Genomic DNA, 18,805 nt, shown 5'->3' on the forward strand with positions numbered 1-18,805 from the left:
CTCATGGATAAATCACTGGTGGTGTTGGCTGTCACAACCCATGTCACCTCCTCCAACCCCTCCTAATGCAGCAGAACCCCCCCCTGCAAGGGGTAAAACTCCTGTTGTTCAGTGGGATTGGAGAACTTGAGGAGCCTTTCCGAGAAAGCACCTTCATAATCCAATTTAGTAGGAAAAACTGGGTGGTTAAAGGTCCATGTGTCTCCCTGCAGGAGTTGGAGAGGTGCTGTGGGATGCTGCTAACCCCAGGAGCTCCAAAATGAGGAATTTTGTCCCAAGAAATGGGCTTGTGTCAAAATGTAGGTTAAATTCTTGCTCCTGGTGGTGACGCTTCCTATGAACCCGTTATTTTTTGCCATGTTTTCCTGGTGCCTTTTCCAGGTGTGAGCTCTGGGGTCTCTGTTTTCCTCTCCTCAGATGAATGCAGTTCTCCACTCCAACATCCAAGAGGGCATCAGGCACTACTATGATGACCTTGACTTCAAGAACATCTTGGATTTTGTCCAAGAAAAGGTTTGGTTTTGGAGGGGGTGGGGCAGGGGGTGGCCCTGGGGAAGGGTCTGCTGGAGAAGTTTCTCAAGGGGTGGTCACTTCTGTGCCTCCTTGGAGCAGGATCTACCTAATGGAGCTTGATCTGCCTTGAATATCTTGGTCTTTCTTGGTTTGCCTAGTTGTGTTGTGGTGCTCCCCAACTCCAAAGGCTCTCACATCTGTGCACTCTTTCCCCCATGAGGACAATCAAGCATTGAAAGTCTCCCAAGGTGGATTCCTCCACATTGGACTGTTTTAAGTCTCAGCTTGACAGGGGGGCTGAGCAACCTCATCTCAACCTAGAAAGGTTGGACCAGATGATCCTTGAAGTCCCTTCCAACCTGGCATTCCATGTTTTTATGGTTTGACCTCCTAGCAAGTGAAGGATCTTGGCAAGAACCTGCAGCTCATTGCTGTGAGGTTTTGATATGATTTCCAAACCAGGAACAGCAGCACAGTCAGTGATTGAAATGTGGAATTGCTTCATCCTGAGGGCAGGAGCAGGGAGAAGCAAAGCAGAGGAGCACCTGGATGGGGCAACCAGAGATATGAATGCAGGCTGAGGGAAGACATGCTAGAGATCAGACCTCTGGAAAAAGACCTGGAGATTCTAGTGGACCAAAAGCTGGACATGAGCCCCCAATGTGCACTCACAGCCCAGAAGGCCAACTCCATCCTGTGCTGCATCAAGAGAAGAGTGGCCAAAAGATGGAAAGAGGTGACTTTGCCCTTGTGAGACCCCACCTGGAGTACTGCATCCAGCCCTGGAACCCCCAGCACAAAAAGGATGTGGACCTGTTGGAGTGTGTCCAGAGGAGGGCAATGAGAATGATCCAAGGGCTGGAGCAGCTCTCTGATGGAGACAGGCTGAGGGAGCTGGGGTTGTTCAGCCTGGAGAAAAGACTCCAGGAGGACCTTATAGTGACCTTCCAGTACCTGAAAGGGGCCTCCAAGAAGGCTGGGGAAGAGCTGCTCACAGGGCATGGAACAACAGGACAAGAGGTGATGGTTTCATGCTAGAAAAAAGGGTAGAGTTAGGTTGGACATGAGGAAAAAGTTCTTTAATATAAGGGTGGTGGATCCCTGCAATGGAGTGAGGAGGTGGTGGGGACCCTGTCCCTGGAGACATTCAAGGTCAGGCTTGATGGGGCTCTGAGCAACCTGTTCTAGTTGGAGATGTCCCTACTTATTGTAGAGGGGTTGGACTAGGTGGTCTTCAGAGGTCCCTTCCAAGTCAAGGCATTCTGTATTTCTAAGATCTGCTTTTAAAAGAAGGGAAATTGTTTTTGTGGGATCTGAGCAGCCTGGTTCACTGTGGGAGGGTGAGAACTTGCAGGCAGCTGGGGAGCATTGCATCCAGACCTGCCTTTTGGATAAAGCACAAGCTGAGAGCAGCCTGTCCCCATCTTTTGTGGTTATCCTGGCCCTTTTCCTGCTGCCAAACCTTGTCTGTGCACAGGTGAGCTGGCACATGGCTTAGGCAGGTCAGGCAAACCCCCACTGCCCTCCTTAAGGCTGGGATTTTGCCTAAACCCTGGGGTGATGCTTTCATAGGACCATAGGGGTTGGAAGGGACCTCTGAAGGTCATCAAGTCCAACCCCCCTGCTGCAGCAGGAACCCTCAGGGCAGATCCCACAGGAAACACATCCAGGTGGCTCTTGAAAGTCTCCAGAGAAGGAGCCTCCACAAGCTCTCTGGGCAGCCAACTAAACCCAGATGCCTTCACACCCTTAAACCTGTTCTCATACAGTGAAAATCACAAGGAATTATGATCCCAAGTGTAATATTTTTCCATTACCAGGATGATGGTGCAAATAATAGTTTTACCTGTCGACACCTACTCGGTCTGGCTGCCTGAGAGTGAGTGGGTATTGAAAGCAAATTGGCCTGAAGAAAATAGTACTTATATGTTCTTATCACTCATTCTTTTCTGAACTCCTGCTGCAGCTCTTGGACGTGAGGCTGGAGACCAGGATGACTCAAAAGCCCAGGTTTGCCTCAAGTTTCTGACTGCAGCTCCCTGCTGTTCCTTCTTCTCTTGATCTTTTTTTAATGGTTTGCTGAGTACAGGTGGAGGAAGAGGGTTCAAACTGCTTGGCTGAGCACAGGATTTGAATTTCAAAGAGCTGCTGGGGCTGCGGGTCTTTTACAAACCTGGGTGGCTCCAGACTCCAAGGAAAGCTGGAGGGATGTGGGTTTGTGCCTGCAAACCTCCCCCTTGCTGCTTGGGGAAGATTAAAGGCAGCTTTCCTCAGCGTGGCTGTTTTGAGCTTTGAGGGGGAATGGTTTCATAGAATCATGGGATGGTTTGGGTTGGAGGGACCTTCCAGATCATCTAGATCCAACCCCCTGCATGGGCAGGGACACCTCCCACCAGCCCAGGCTGCTCCAAGCCCCATCCAACCTGCCCTTCAACACTGCCAGGGATGGGGCAGCCACAGCTTCCCTGGGCAACCTGGGCCAGGCTCTCACCACCCTCACAGCCAAGAATTCCCTCCTCATGTCCAACCTCCATCTCCCTCTCCCAGTTTTCATCCATCCCCCTCATCCCATCCCTCCCTGCCCTTGTCCCAAGCCCCTCCCCAGCTTTCCTGGAGCCCCTTCAGGCACTGGAAGCTGCTCTAAGGTCTCCCTGGAGCCTTCTCTTCTCCAGGCTGAACACCCCAACTCTCCCAGCCTGGCTCCAGAGCTGCTCCAGCCCTCCCATCATCTCTGGGGCTCCTCTGGACTCTCCAGGAGCTCCATGTCCTTGTGTTGAGTGCTCCAGAGCTGGACACAGTTCTGCAGGTGGGGTCTCACCAGAGCCAAGTAAAGGGGGACAATCCCCTCCCTGGCCCTGCTGCTTTGATACAGCCCAGATCACAGTTGGCTTTTCTACTTGCTACAAATCCCTGAGCCCCAGGAACCCACGTGGAAATCCAACCCCCACCCAAGCCTATCTCAGCTTTCAAGAAATCAATCCAGGCACAAGAACAGTTGGGGTTAAATCTCTCTTTGCAGAGGAGAAAGCACCCCAGTGAGGTTTTCCTGCAGCTGCCAGGCCTCCTTGTAAGGATTTTGTAGCAATTTTTGCCCAGTTCTAAAAGCAAATGGACCTGAGGCTAGCGAGGAGTTGGCCAATGTCCTTGTAGGTGTTTTTCTCCCCCTCTTTCCAGGAGGGTTTTTCCTCTCTGATATGAGCAGGATTAAAAAGCAATAGAGGAATTCAAGGTAGGAAGGCAGAAAACAACTGTAAACCTGTGGGCTGGCTGCTCCTGTCCAGAGCTGCTGCTGGGGAGGAGACCAGGAGGACCCCACGTGGCTTTTCCTACTCCCCTTGGCCTAGTGTGGCCACTGACCCACCAGCTGGAGGGGGAGCAGATGCTCAGGGGGTTAAACCTCTCCCAAAATCTGCTCCCTGAAGAGCGTGGTGCTTAAGGAACTGTGGAAAACCTGTTTTTCCCCTGATTTATCAAACACACAAACCTCTCCTGTGACCTCAGGCTTTTCTTTCTGGGGGAAAAATGTACAGATCCAAGCTTGTTTACCAAGAACAAGGGATGACTATATAATAAACCCACTTTTATTCTGTGGAGAACAGAAAATGACTTTCATTACACTTCTTTTTTTTTTTTCCCCTCCTTGTGGAAACCAAAGAAAAAAGCAGCTTTTTTTCCCTTTGTAGCTGTAGTATTTGATCTTTAATTTAACTTGACGGGAAGAGAAATCCCTGTTAGGCTGCAGAGCCTGATTAGCATTTTATGGAATGGCACCAACTAGCTGAGCTGCCTTCAAGGACCAAAAAAGACATTTCTCTGAGGTGCTGGAAAGAGTCATCTCTCTGAGAGGCCTGGGAATCAGGTGGATTAATCACCTGTAATTAAATCAGTGAAACATGAATGAGCCTGATCTTCCTCAGGCTTGTGAAAGGCAGGTTGGTCTCCAGGGCGTGTGTGTGTGTGTCTGGAACTGCTGCACACCTTTAAAATGGGGCTAAATGTGGCTAAACATCCAATTTTGGTTTCAACTTCGTAATTAGGGTCCTGGAAAGCAGAAAATAATTAGGGCTTTTAGGACAAGGGGCCATGGGCAGGAGCTGGAAGGTGGGAAGCTCCATCTGCAGATGAGGAGGAACTTGTTGCCTGTGAGGGTGGCAGAGCCCTGGGCCAGGCTGCCCAAGAGGCTGTGGAGGCTCCTTCTCTGGAGCCATTCCAGCCCCAGCTGGAGGTGTTCCTGTGGGACCTGCTGGAGGTGACCCTGCTCTGGCAGGGGTTGGCTGGATGATCTCCAGAGGTCCCTTCCCACCCCAGCACCCTGTGACTCTGTGAGATGTTTGCCCTTAATACAAACAATCTGCAGAATTGGCAGCTGCAGGAGGAGAACAATCCAGAGCTTTCAGGATCCAAGTGTCCATCCCAATCCTAAAAGCCCCTGTGGGTTGTTACCCAGCAGCATTTTTCTTGCTATAACCCCCCTCGTGCCAGGCTTGGGGTGTGTCACCCCACTCCCAACAACCTGGTAGTTGGGGCCAGCAAACAAAAGCACCCAAAATTCCAAGGGGTGCTGCAAAAAAAATATCTTCAGATATTTGATTTCTTTATTTCAGCAATGGCCAGGGGTGATGGACACTGACTGTGAGGGTGGCAGAGCCCTGGGCCAGGCTGCCCAGAGAGGCTGTGGAGGCTCCTTCTCTGGAGCCATTCCAACCCCAGCTGGAGGTGTTCCTGTGGGACCTGCTGGAGGTGACCCTGCTCTGGCAGGGGTTGGCTGGATGATCTCCAGAGGTCCCTTCCCACCCCAGCACCCTGTGACTCTGTGGCTCAGCCCTGGTGTTGGGAACGGGGCAGGTTGGAGGGGAGATGCATCAGGTGGGCTGGAGCTGTCGAGGTTTGTTGAGCTGCGTGTCTGAATTTTCTCCTTTTCCTCTTTCTGTGGCAGTTTTCCTGCTGTGGTGGTGACGAGTACCGGGACTGGGAGGTGAACCAGTACCACTCCTGCAACAGCAGTGGGGCACTGGCCTGTGGGGTGCCCTACACCTGCTGCATCAGAAGGGTAAGGCAGCCCAGGCCCTGAAAGGGCCTTGATTTCAGCCAGGATTTCAGTCAAACCCCCTCTTCCAGCTGCTTATTCCTGCCTGTTTCTTCCCTAAAGTGTTTCTTGTCAACTGCATCATCTTGCAAAGTGGTTTGAGGCAGGATCAGCCTGAGAAGCTGCCTCAGAAGGCACAAAAAGGAGCCCAAAATATGTATCTGTGGGCTCTGCTGTGTCTTTGTAGGTTTAATGTAGAAGAAACACCAAAGCACTGGGCTATTGATTCCCTTTTGCTATGCCATGGAGTTGTTAGAAATGCTGAATTCCTGCTTTTCAACCTAATATGTGATCTGAAATGGTTTTGGAGAATGGTTTGGCAGAGTGGTGGCAGGGTCTTAAAGGGCTTGGCTGCATCTCAGAGGGATCCAAGTGAGCTGCTGTCCTCTGCTCTCCTGCCTCAGAGGACACGTGTCTCTGGGACTCCTGTGGGGTTTCGGGGTCTGTGGGGGTCATGTTTGCTGGTGGCTGCTCCTAACGAGGAGGTTTTTGAGGGATATACTAAAAATGGGGCTGTGAGGGGTGTTTGGATCAAGACCCAGCCTTGTGCAGTGCAATTTCAGCATCTCTAACCTCCAGAGTGTCACTTGTTTCTGCTCAGATATGTTGTGTGGCTCAGAAACTATTGGCTGCTCCTGTACTTTCTCTTCTTGTTTATTAGATACAAACAGAACAGGATCAAATAGGATAAAATAGAGTAAAATGAAATAAAATGGAATGGAACACAACACAGGAAGGGACAGCTGGTCCCTGCCTGATCAAGGCTCAGGAACTGTCTGGTTGTTCTGCCCAAATAATCTCAGATCTTCATACTCCAGGTGGTCGTTAGGAGGAGGGCAGTGCTGCATTGGCAGTGGGGGGTGGACACAGCCCAAAGTGTGACACTGCTGTGTCCACCTTTGAGGTCTTCCTCCTCACTTCTGGAGCTGTCCTGGTGGCTGTAGCTCTTGTGGTGAAGCTTCATGTCCCTGTAGAGCCAGCAGGGCCAGGGACACTCCTGCACTCCACCACACTTGCCACAGCTGGAATGGAGGTGGAATCACATCTTCCTCCTTCTCCTCCATCTCCTGCAGCAGCTGAATCATCTCCCAGGCCAGGTCCTCCTGGTGCTGCTACATCATCTCAGTGGTGGCCACTTCAGCCTGGGATGGTGGTTCCTGCTGTGCTGGAAGGGCAGCAGAGCCAGGGAACATGCCAACCCCCCCTGCATGGTCTGTAGGGCAGGGAGCAAAGGGGGCTGAGCAGGGCTGGGTGGGAGGGAGTGGGGGATGGGGGAGCAGGGCAGGAGCCCCCAGAGCTGGGGAGCAGGGGGAGAGGGGCTGAGGGAGCTGGGAGGGCACAAGGGCAGGTTTGGGAGCCCTGCTGGGCTGGGATCCACAGGCTGTCCCGGGGGAGGTCTGAGACTCTGGTGTCCACAGGCTTGAAGGGGCTGCAGCCCCTGGATGGGGACAGCACAGGGTCTGTCCTGCCCAAGCCACCCCCTGATGGCCCCTGGCTGAGCTGTGCCCTGGGAAGGGACACGGGACACCCAAGGAGAGGCTGGTGAGGCCCCATCCCTGCCCCACAGCAGCATCCATGGAGCCACGGGCACCTGGCACATCCCCAAAGCCCTGAGATGATGGGAGGGCTGGAGCAGCTCTGTCTGGAGCCAGGCTGGGAGAGTTGGGGTGTTCAGCCTGGAGAAGAGAAGGCTCCAGGGAGACCTGAGAGCAGCTTCCAGTGCCTGAAGGGGCTCCAGGAAAGCTGGGGAGGGGCTTGGGACAAGGGCAGGGAGTGAGAGGACAAGAGGGAATGGGTGAAAACTGGGAGAGGGAGATGGAGGTTGGAGATGAGGAGGGAATTCTTGGCTGTGAGGGTGGTGAGAGCCTGGCCCAGGTTGCTCAGGGAAGCTGTGGCTGCCCCATCCCTGGCAGTGTTGAAGGGCAGGTTGGATGGGGCTTGGAGCAGCCTGGGCTGGTGGGAGGTGTCCCTGCCCATGCAGGGGGTTGGATCTAGATGATCTTTCAGGTCCCTTCCCACCCAAACCATTGCATGATTCCATGCTGAAGGGAGATGCAGAGGACAGTCCATTTGCAGAGCCACCAGGGTCTCCTGTGCTGATTTTCAGAGTTGAAAATCAAGGCACCCCCCCCCCACCATGCAGCACTTTTCCTGCTGAGACTGAGCTAAGTGCCCCAACACCATCTCACTCAACACAACCACCCCCCTCGTTGCAATCAATCCAACACATGCTGAGGACAAAATGCCAGGAGCTGGCTCAAGGCAGGTGGGGAAAAGTGCAAATATCCCTGATTGCTCTGGCCAGAAATGCTATAAATGGTGCTAAAAAGGATTTTCTGGCCATAATCTTGGTGGTAAAACCTCCTGGGGGGAGTTCAGAGACGTTGGGACCAGCAGCCTGGCCTTTGAACCCTGGCCTTGCCCCTTGTCCAAGGGAAATGTGTCATCCATCCAGGATGGTTGGTGGATTTTTAATGGCAAAAAAGGAGAAGTGGGAGGTGTCTTAATTACCAGTGGAAGTCTGACATGCAAATGAGCTGCCAAACTAATTGTCATCTCTAATCAGGGGGTTTGATTAAGAACCTGGAAGGTCTTGAAGATGGAATTAGGAGATCATGTGTTTTCTTTTGTGTGAGGAGTGAGGAAGTGCTGGAGAGAGTCAAGTGCCTCTTCCAGTGTTTTGACACCCCCCGGGGGCTTGGGTGACACTTTGGGAAACAAAAGCCCTGAGCACGTGGGGCAGTGTTGGAGATAGAAGGAATCAGGGATGACTGATGGAGCAGGAGAAGCATGAAGGCAACTTTTGGGCTTCCCTTTGCAATGAGCTGGGGCTGGAGGAAGCTCTAGTGAAGGACTGGAGCAGCCACCTCCTGGGAGGGAAGGTCCAAGTGAAACCCCTTGTATTTTGTTCAAGAATGAAAGGCCATGAAGGTGGCTGTGACAACTGGAGGGGTTTGGTGAGAACAAGACCTCACAAAATGCATCTCAGTCTCAGTGAGAAATGAAACCTGTTCTGGGGCAGAGCAGTGACCATGTAGATGGATCTAGCCTCCTTCTTCAGAGGTTGGATTTTTGGCCCTCCAGGGCACTTTTGATTCAGGAGTCAGCCCAACACAGTATCACTAGTACAGGAAGTGGATGAAGAGACCAGCTCCCATGGGAATTTCCTGCTGTCTGAGACATAAAGCAACAAGCTAATAAACATGTAGTTGAAACACCAGAGTGAACCCCCCTCCCCTCATCACTGCATTTGTATCTCTGCTTGTAGCTATTTGCTGAAATCAGGGAACCATGGGATGTTTTGGGTTGGAAGGGACCTCAAAGACCATCTATTCCATCCAAAGACCTCAAAGGGACCTCAAAGACCATCTGTCCCAACCCCCCTGCATGGGCAGGGACACCTCCCACCAGCCCAGGCTGCTCCAAGCCCCATCCAACCTGCCCTTCAACACTGCCAGGGATGGGGCAGCCACAGCTTCCCTGGGCAACCTGGGCCAGGCTCTCACCACCCTCAAGAATGACTTTTCAATGTCTGTTCTAAAGGGCTGAAAGTTGTTGTGGGTTTTTCCCTGTGGGCTGAGAAACTGGGAGAAGCACCTTGGGATGAAGAATGGACCCACGTGTGAGACTCTGGACATACCTGGTTGGGTCTTAGTGCCCCTTTCCACCAACATGTGTTACTTGAGGGCTGAAGAGTTGGTCTTGCAGCTGGAGGGATGACCAAGGACCACCCAGGCACACTTGTGGATTCTTCTGTGTTGGGTAGAGATGAACATGATGGTCTCTCCACTGGGATACACTTTTTATCAGCCAGTTACTAATCCACCAGTTTATAGGGTAAGAAACTCTTCTCTCCTTGGGTCCTTCTCCATTTGTGCCCTCATGAGTGACAGCTGGAGAGCAAAGCCTCCTTTGGTCTTAGAGGACCTCTGAGATGTCCCTAGGGACGTACCAGGAGAGGACATTTGGAGATGTAATATTGTGGAGAGAACAAAAGGTGCTGGTGGGAGTGAGCTTGTTTGAAGGGAGGAGCATGAAAGGTGCAGTAGGAGGTGGGTTGCAGTTTGGTTTTGACTCGTCATGAAGCAGAGCCATAAATCCAGCCTGGTTTCCAAGAGAGGATTTTTTTTACCACAGGTGCCTCTAAGATCTTTGTGCTGCATCCCCTGGGACATCCTCCAGGACAGGCTGAGCTACGTTCATGAGAGCAGAATCCTCTAAAAATGCTCTGGCTCCTTGGAAGAGTCTCACCTCTGAGGTCATAGACCTTCAAGTCTTCCCAGGAAGAAGGAATGAGCAAGTAGGAGCTTCCCTGAGGGACTGGATCCTCATCTCTAAGTGCTTTTCCAAATGCTTTTCCAATGCACTGGTGCCTTCTCCTGGCATGCTGCAGTGTAGCTGTGCTCTGCCAAGCTCAGCAGCTCCCAAGCCCTTCTGAAGTGTCACCACTGCTATTTGGCACCCATTTGGGGGAGAAAACCAGCTGATGAAATAAAAAAAGTGCAAGGCTTGCAGTCCTCTGCCCTGGATGGGTTTTAAACCTGAGCCCTGGAGGCATCAAAATGTTTTCTGGAAGAAGAAATGCTTCTGCCTGGGTCTGGATTGGAAATTTCCACTCAGCTCTGACCTCTTCCATGCAAGATCTTGACAAAGGTCCACCAAGGCCAAACCCTTCCTTTTGTGTTTTCCACACTTCTCCCAAACACCAGGTGATGAGGGAATTACGGGCAGGACTGGAGATGATTGAGGAACCTTGGGTTAATTAATGCCAGAAGAAGGAAGGTGATGAATTTGGGCTGTAGCCAGGTGTGCTCAGTTGATGAACCCAATCCAAAACATTGGGGTTTCACCTGTGAAGGGTCCTGAGGTGTCCACAAAAGTGAGTCTGAAAAGCCAAGGACAAATGTCCTTGGATAATGGATGAAAACTGGGAGAGGGAGATGGAGGTTGGAGATGAGGAGGGAATTCTTGGCTGTGAGGGTGGTGAGAGCCTGGCCCAGGTTGCCCAGGGAAGCTGTGGCTGCCCCATCCCTGGCAGTGTTGAAGGGCAGGTTGGATGGGGCTTGGAGCAGCCTGGGCTGGTGGGAGGTGTCCCTGCCCATGCAGGGGGTGGATCTAGATGGTCTTTTAGGTCCCTCCCAACTCAAACCATTCCTTAACAAGTGAAAGCTGTCAAGAAAAGGGGTTCATTTTTCAACTATAAACCAAAAAAGTGGCTCTTTGGTCACTTGCAGGTTCCCTTATACCTCTGTAGGTGACAGCGTTGACCTTCAGAGCACTGGGAACTCCCTTTTATACCAAAGACTTCCCATTTCATGTTCCCAAACCAGCTGAGATCCCTCTCCAGGCCCCTGATGACTGCTTTGCTGCAGATCTCCAGGTTTCCCCACAAATCTTTCATATGGGGGTTGGACTAGATGATCTTTCAAGGCCCCTTCCAACCCCCAGAATTCTGTGATTCTGTGCACAGGGACTAATTAGTCTCCTTAACTAGGCCCAGTTTGTAATCAGTGTCTTGAAGTGGTGTGAGATGGGATTTTTGACAGTAACCTGGTAGGAACAGAAGCTCTGGAATAATTTCCCTGCCAATTACAGGAGGAACAAGCTGCAGCTTTAGGGCTGGAGCTTGTCTGGAGCTGAGTGTCCCTTGTCTGCTGCTTTTTTGGCAACAAAGCATCATTTACACCTAAATGTGCACATCTCTCTTTTGCATCTTCTCTTTGCCTCCCAAGCATGAGATGGTTGGTTGTCCAGGAGCTTTTTCCTGGCTGTCAAAACCATCTTGCTGAGAGCCAATTTCAACACCTTCTTGTTTGGTGGCCACAAGGTCCTTTTAGAAACACGTGGGGCTCTGGAAGCTGCTGTTTGATCATGAAACAAACCCAAACCCCCACCCTCCCAAAACCAAATCAGAAGATCAATTCAGAGAGGTGCAAAGTCCCCAACTCAGGATGTGCAGGAGCTACTTTCCTGGCTTTTATTTCTTTTCTAGGGATGAGCAAAAATCAGCTTTGGAACCCAAAATGTCCCATTTTTCCAGCCTGGCAGAAACAAGTTTGGTTTGGTCCCACCATTTGGTTGGGATTTCTCTCATTATGTGAATTCTTGAAACGTTTTTGTTGGCCAAGAAAGATGGCAGCCTTGGGGGTGTCTGAAACCCTCACGTTTCTCCCCAAAATGCTGGGAGACTTTGGGGAAAATCCCACCTGTTTTTTTTCTGAAGAGCCTAATAAATTAAATCCCTGTGAAATTCCCTTTATGATGAGGCAGGACTGAAGGTGTTGGAAAAGGTGGCTGGAATTAAAGGAGGAGAAGAATGAAGGGAAAGCCATCCCCCTCATCCCATCCCTCCCTGCCCTTGTCCCAAGTCCCTCCCCAGCTTTCCTGGAGCCCCTTCAGGCACTGGAAGGTGCTCTACGGTCTCCCTGGAGCCTTCTCTTCTCCAGGCTGAACACCCCAACTCTCCCAGCCTGATTCCAGAGCTGCTCCAGCCCTCCCATCATCTCCCTGGCTCCTCTGGACTCTCTCCAGCAGCTCCATGTTGTTCTGATACTGGGGGCTCCAGAACAGGACCCAGCCCTGCAGGGGGTCTCACAAGAGATGAGTAAAGGAGGAACCTGAGCATCTTCTGAACCAGCAGAAACCAGGGGAAAATGTGGTATTTAAAAAAAAACCAAAAAACATCTAGTGTTGCATTTGGGCAAAAAGGAGCCTGTGGCAGCAAAGTGAGGTTTGAGTGTCACTGCTTGGCTTGTGTGACACTGAATGGTCAAGGAAAAAAGGAGATGGTTTAAACTGGGAGAGGGAGATGGAGGTTGGAGATGAGGAGGGAATTCTTGGCTGTGAGGGTGGTGAGAGCCTGGCCCAGGTTGCCCAGGGAAGCTGTGGCTGCCCCATCCCTGGCAGTGTTGAAGGGCAGGTTGGATGGGGCTTGGAGCAGCCTGGGCTGGTGGGAGGTGTCCCTGCCCATGCAGGGGGTTGGATCTAGATGATCTTTTAGGGCCCTTTCAATCCAACCCATCCCATGGAGCTATGAGGCAGCTGGGTGAGCTCTTCCTTCACATTTTATTTCCTGTGTTTCCCCCTTGGTTCCCTCTGGGCTGAGTCTGTTCCCCAATTGTCCCTTCACAGGTCCCTGGAGAAGTCATCAACACCCTGTGTGGGTACAGGACACTGGAGAAAGAGGTAACCCTGGCTTTTTCTTCTAAGGTTTGCTTCCCCAACCCCCCTAAAATTTACTGTTTATCTGCAGAGAAGCTCTTCCTCACCAAGGGTGTCACTTATTGTGGAGATATCAATATCTGAATATCGATTGATTGGGTGTTGCTCAGGCTGGCCGAGCACGGGGGGGCTCGTGACACCTGTGGGTGATCCCTCCAAGCTTTGACGTGGCCTTTCTGGGAACAAGCAGCTCCCTCCTGCATCAGCCCTGGGAAATGCTGGTCCTGAGTTGAGTTTTGAAGCTTGGTGGTGGGAGAGAGGCTGATTTTGAGGCCCTCAGGGGTGACAATCAGGCTGAATCCCACCAGTGTCTCCATCCATGTGGTCTGTAGATCCCAGGGATGGTTTTTGGTCACAAAAAAAGACACCACGGAAAGTCATGATCCTAAGGAATCCCAAACACTTCTCGTGTCTCTCCTTTGGCTTCCAAGAAGCAGCAAATGTAAGGAAAGAACATCTCTCCCCAAACCCAACCAGCTCCTGAGCCCCATGGTGCTTCTTTCCATTCTTGCAGCGCCTGGAGCTGCTGGAGGTGATCCACGTGCGAGGCTGCATCCACGCTGTGGGGCTCTGGCTCAAGGACAACTTTGAGACCACTCTGGGCATTGTTTGCTCCCTGCTGCTTCCACAGGTATGTGATGGATCCAACTGGCATCTGCTTGGCTTCTTTCACAGGGTCATTGTGGTTGGAAGAGTTCAAAGATCATCAAGTCCAACTGTCCACCAAGGAAGTCAAAACAGTGACCATCAAACACCATCACCATACCCACTAAACTATGCCCTGAAGTGTCCCATCCGGAAGAGAAGGCTCCAGGGAGACCTTAGAGCACCTTCCAGTGCCTGAAGGGGCTCCAGGAAAGCTGGGGAGGGGCTTGGGACAAGGGCAGGGAGGGATGGGATGAGGGGGATGGATGAAAATTGGGAGAGGGAGATGGAGGTTGGAGATGAGGAGGGAATTCTTGGCTGTGAGGGTGGTGAGACCCTGGCCCAGGTTGCCCAGGGAAGCTGTGGCTGCCCCATCCCTGGCAGTGTTGAAGGGCAGGTTGGATGGGGCTTGGAGCAGCCTGGGCTGGTGGGAGGTGTCCCTGCCCATGCAGGGGGTGGGACTGGATGATCTTTCAGGTCCTTTCCAACCCAAACCATCCCATGGTTCTATGATTCCCAAGTAAAAGTCTCACCTCATGGGATGTAACATTGGGTTTGCTGCTGTGAAGTTACTTGGTGATCATCTAATGGGGGGTGATCATCTAATGGGGTTTTATTGAAATGGAAATTAACTTATTTTAATTTTATTTGAGTTTCTGCTTGAGGTGACAGGTAGAATTGTGGTTGGGTAAAGCAGAAGCTGCTGGGGTAGTCATTTTTCAAAGGATGGACTTTCCTCTTGAGCTCTCAGGTGGTCTAAAGGAAAATCCAAGATGGGGGCAGCAGTTTGTGCCCAATCCTGGGTGGTTTCCCCACACTTCTCAAGTGCTTTCTCCAAATCAAGCACATAAGGAATGGGCTTCTGCTGTGCCACCACCAGGAGATGTAATAGGCACAGAAATGGGGTGAGAAAGTGCAGGAATAGAAGCCACCACTTCCATCTGCTCCTAGAATGTTGAGAAGCCATTAGAGAAGCCTCCTGTTGCGTTCCTCATTAACGTGTCACCACAGGGCTCTTAATTGGGAAGGATGGGGGACAAACCAGAGCTGGCAAGAAGGATTGCTGAGCCTTGATGAATATCAAGTGCTTCTGAGCAAGTGGTGTGATTTTTTTCTGGCGTGCCATTAAATGCTCTTCAGATGAAGAACCTCGTTCTTCCCATCTGCTCATGGTTTCCAGGTTTTAAATAGAAATCAGATTGGATTCTGTCAAGTTTTGGAGGGAATGAAGTTATAAATGACCATCTGCTTTGCCAGGAGCTGTCAGCCCAGAAACAGCTTCATCCCCAGCAGCTGCCAGTAGAAAGCTTGAGAGGGAGAATATTGTCCTTGAATTGCCTGTCCAAGGGGGGAAGGGTGGTGACGTGGGGAGGTGACAGTGCCTTGAACTTTGGGAAGAGGAATGTATTGACACCAAATGGTCCCTGGGTGCTTTCCAACCCAAACCATTCCATGATTCAGAACCAGCAGAGCCTCAAATATGAGGGTGGTGAGAGCCTGGCCCAGGCTGCCCAGGGAAGCTGTGGCTGCCCCATCCCTGGCAGTGTTGAAGGGCAGGTTGGATGGGGCTTGGAGCAGCCTGGGCTGGTGGGAGGTGTCCCTGCCCATGCAGGGGGTTGGATCTAGGTGATCTTTAAGGTCCTTCCAACCCAAACCACCCCATGATTCAGAACCACCAGAGCCTCACATATGAGGGTGGTGAGACACTGACTGCCCATGAGGGTTGGAACTGGATGAACTTTAAGGTCCCTCCAGCCCAAACCAGCCTGGGATTCTACGATTCGATAAAAACAAATTGTCACTGCCTTCCTTGTGACTTGGAGACTTTAAATAACCCCCCAAGAAGCTCCCCAGCAGATCTCACTGACCGTTGCCACCACGAGGAGGAGGGAGTCAGGGAGAACAGCAGCTTCTTGTCATTTTTTAGCCTCCTCTGGGCTGGCTGTTGTTAACAAGCTGCTCTGCAGCCGCGCCCGCCCGCGTCTTGCGGCGCAATCAAATCAGCGCTCACCGTGGAAGCCTCTTTCCTTAGGGGAGACATGGAGCCCTTGGTGCCAGGGATATTGGCTCCATCCATATTCCTGACAGCTTTTTCTGGTTTCATTAAGTGAAAGAGGAGCTTTCAAGGCAAGCTGGAATGAAAGGTGGTTCATAACTCAGAGGAGAGCGAAGGCTGAGGGAGGCAAACTCCTGCCTGAGGACTTGATGTCGTGTTACTCCATTCCAGAAATCCCCAGCTGAACCAGAACGCTCCAGCCTGCTAAACTGGGAACACCAGGAGAATTGAAACAAGGGGGTTGACATCCCTGAACCTGGTTGGTTTTGCAGAGCAGGGGTTAATTTGCATCCAGTGGATTGTAAACACAAATCTTGCCTGAATTACCGGGTGGTTTAAGGAGGAATAACAATGACATGATCAGCTTAGAATTTCTCATTTCAAAGGGTTTTCTTGCTCAGGCCTTTCAGTGTCTTGCTGAGCAGGGTTTTAATCTGCCTGGTGATGAGAGGCTGATTGAAGTGAATATAATGCTGAAGCTTGACATACATTTAAATATTATCTAAAAGCTTTTAAAATCCTCAAGGCTCTGCTGGCAAATGTGGATTTGCTCAATCTGATTATCTGGATCTGACAGGATCCGGTTGCTCTAGGCTTGCTCTTAGAGATGGAGCCATCTCCAAGCATCTTCTTGGCTTCCTGCATCCCTGCCTGGGGGTTTCTGTGGCTTTTTGGGGCAAAAGAGAGGGTGGATATGGGATAGGAGAGCAGGACCCTGGCTGGTGTTTCCATGGCAAAGTCTTTGGTTTGGGTATTTTTCCTTCTCCACCAAAAGCCAGCTCCAGCCCAGGTGACTGCCAGGTTCCACAGCCCAATTTTGGTCCTGCTCGTGTTCTCAGGTACCAAATTTGAGTCAGAGGTGGATGCTGCCTCCACACCCTGGGCTCTTCTCCCGGGCAATTAGTGACAGAACAAGAGGACAAGGCTTGAAGCTGCTCCAGGGGAGGTTTAGGTTGGATATCAGGAAGCACTTTCTCACGGAAAGGGTGATCAGACATCGGGATGGACTGCCCAGGGAAGTGGTGGAGTCACCATCCCTGGAGGTGTTTAAGGAAAGACTGGATGTGGCACTTGATGCCATGGTCTAGCCCATCTAGAGGAGTTTCTGGGGCTGTAAGATAACCTGATTTTAGGCCGTTTGGATGACAGAAGGAGCTCCTGAGATGTTCCCAGGCATCCATCTTTCTCTCAGCATCCACAGTTGTCTTTCCCAGCAAAGAATCTAGTGGCACAGACCCAGGAATTCTCTAATTCCTGCCCTGGGGAAAGCCCTGCCAGCTGTGGCCACCTCGTCCCTTCTTTTGGTGATTAATCCTGTTGGCAGTAATTAAGTGGGATGTCAAATAATCAAGATGCCTTTCAAGGATCAGTGGGTGCAATTAGGATGTGGGGAACGGGACAAGCTCCAAATGGGGACTTCAAGGAAGGACTCTCCATGCTGGGAGAACATCTTGAGGGATATACTCTTCTGCTTCTCTTGACTTGTTGAAGGAGGAACTCCTGGTCCAGGGGGTTCCCCTTGGGATCCAGTTGCAGGTGAATTTGGGAAGGCAAAATCAGTATTGAGCTGTTTTGGGGTGGCTTCTGTGCAAGGTGCAAGAAGCCAGGTTGGATGGGGCTTGGAGCAGCCTGGGCTGGTGGGAGGTGTCCCTGCCCATGCAGGGAGTTGGATCTAGATGATCTTTCAGGTCCCTTCCAACCCAAACCATTCTATAGTGGGGTATTTCTCCCTCTGAAAGGCAAAGGAATAAACCCTGGTGGGGTCTGTGTTCTCCTCTTGGTTTCCAGCTCACTGGGTGACACTTGATCTCCTCTGCTTTTCCCCTGGGGACTTTTTACCTCCATTTTCTGCAGCCTGCTCTGGGCAAACCCCTCTCCCCCCAGTTTGTCCCTTTCCACCATGAGATAAAATGGTCCCTCATTTAAGATGCTTTACAACCCTTTGCTCTCATCCCCATTTATCTTGCTCTTAATGTTCCCCCTTTCCAGCCTGTCTCATGGATCGATAGGACCCGGGGAAATGATGAATAACATTTTTCAGCTCCAAAACCAACATGACAACCCAGGAGATTCCAGCTGCTGGAGGCTGTAGGTGCAGCTGGGTTATTGATTGACTCTTGGCTGCAAGGACCAGTGATGCAGAAAAATGGGTTAACTTCTAACCTGAAAAATGAGAGGAAAAACCCTGAGGCTTCAAGATTTTCTTGGCCTTCTCCATCCCCTCTCATGCATTGAAAAGATCCCTAAAGCTTCAGTGTTTGTGTCCTGGTCCAAATATCCTGGAGCATTTTAGGTTGGACATGAGGAGGGAATTCTTGGCTGTGAGGGTGGTGAGAGCCTGGCCCAGGTTGCCCAGGGAAGCTGTGGCTGCCCCATCCCTGGCAGTGTTGAAGGGCAGGTTGGATGGGGCTTGGAGCAGCCTGGGCTGGTGGGAGGTGTCCCTGCCCATGCAGGGGGTTGGATCTAATGATCATTAAGGTCCCTCCAACCCAAACCATTCCATGAGTCTATGAAGCATCTGTGGCTTACAGGGAATAAACCTTTCCAAAGCCCTGTAGTCAAGGTGGCTAAAGGGTTGGTAGGAAACATGCAGCTTGTGCTGAAAGTGCCCTGATTGCCACCATGCCCCAAAGTCCTGATGGTCCCCATGCCCCAGCTGATTGTCCCCATGTCCCAGTTGATTGTCCCCATGCCCCAACACTATGATTGTCCCCATGCCCCAGCTGATTGTCCCCATGTCCCAGTTGATTGTCCCCATGCCCCAACACTCTGATTGTCCCCATGTCCCAGTTGATTGTCCCCATGCCCCAACACTCTGATGGTCCCCATGCCCCTCTTTGGCACCTGCTCTGCCAAGAGCTGCTCACCACAGCTTATCACAGCATCCAGCAAAGAGACATCAGGTGAAATCAAAGCCCTGTCCTTGAAATCTGATGAAAATGTGGGGTTTTTTCCCCCTCTGCCTCCAAAGATTTAAAGCTTATTTTTTAATTTCCTGACAGCCAGCAGGGAAATAGGAAGTAACCTGTGTGCCAGGAGCCTGGACCTCTGCTGCTCTCTCTGCAAGACTCATGGTGATGTCCTGCTCATTCACATCCTGCTGTCAGGGCTGATGTGGGAAGCTGTGAGATGGATGTGGCCATAAATGAGTTTAGCAGAAAGTTCTTCTGGGAATTAGAATTACAGAATCAGGGAATTGTTTTGCTTGGAAAAGATCTAAGAGGTCATCAAGTCCAACCATTAAGCATTGTTGTTCTCTCTTGTTCCATAATCTGGTTTGTCTC

General features: G+C 51.3%; 1 protein-coding gene across 3 annotated transcripts in view; it reads left to right on the plus strand.

Moving 5' to 3' along the window:
* LOC127394618 (tetraspanin-15-like) overlaps nt 1–18,805 on the plus strand; it is a 33,527-nt gene that overhangs the window by 13,716 nt on the left and 1,006 nt on the right. Inside the window, exons 4-7 of one of the 3 annotated variants that reach the window (XM_051640710.1) lie at nt 418–513; nt 5,450–5,563; nt 12,731–12,784; nt 13,335–13,451. In XM_051640710.1, the coding sequence (XP_051496670.1) occupies nt 418–513; nt 5,450–5,563; nt 12,731–12,784; nt 13,335–13,451 (381 nt within the window). The remainder of the gene's footprint in view (nt 1–417; nt 514–5,449; nt 5,564–12,730; nt 12,785–13,334; nt 13,452–18,805) is intronic. The other 2 variants (XM_051640712.1, XM_051640711.1) reach the window with 2 other exon arrangements.

The sequence above is a fragment of the Apus apus genome, chromosome 26 (assembly GCF_020740795.1).
Source record: "Apus apus isolate bApuApu2 chromosome 26, bApuApu2.pri.cur, whole genome shotgun sequence".
In the NCBI taxonomy this organism is placed as follows: Eukaryota; Metazoa; Chordata; class Aves; order Apodiformes; family Apodidae; genus Apus; species Apus apus.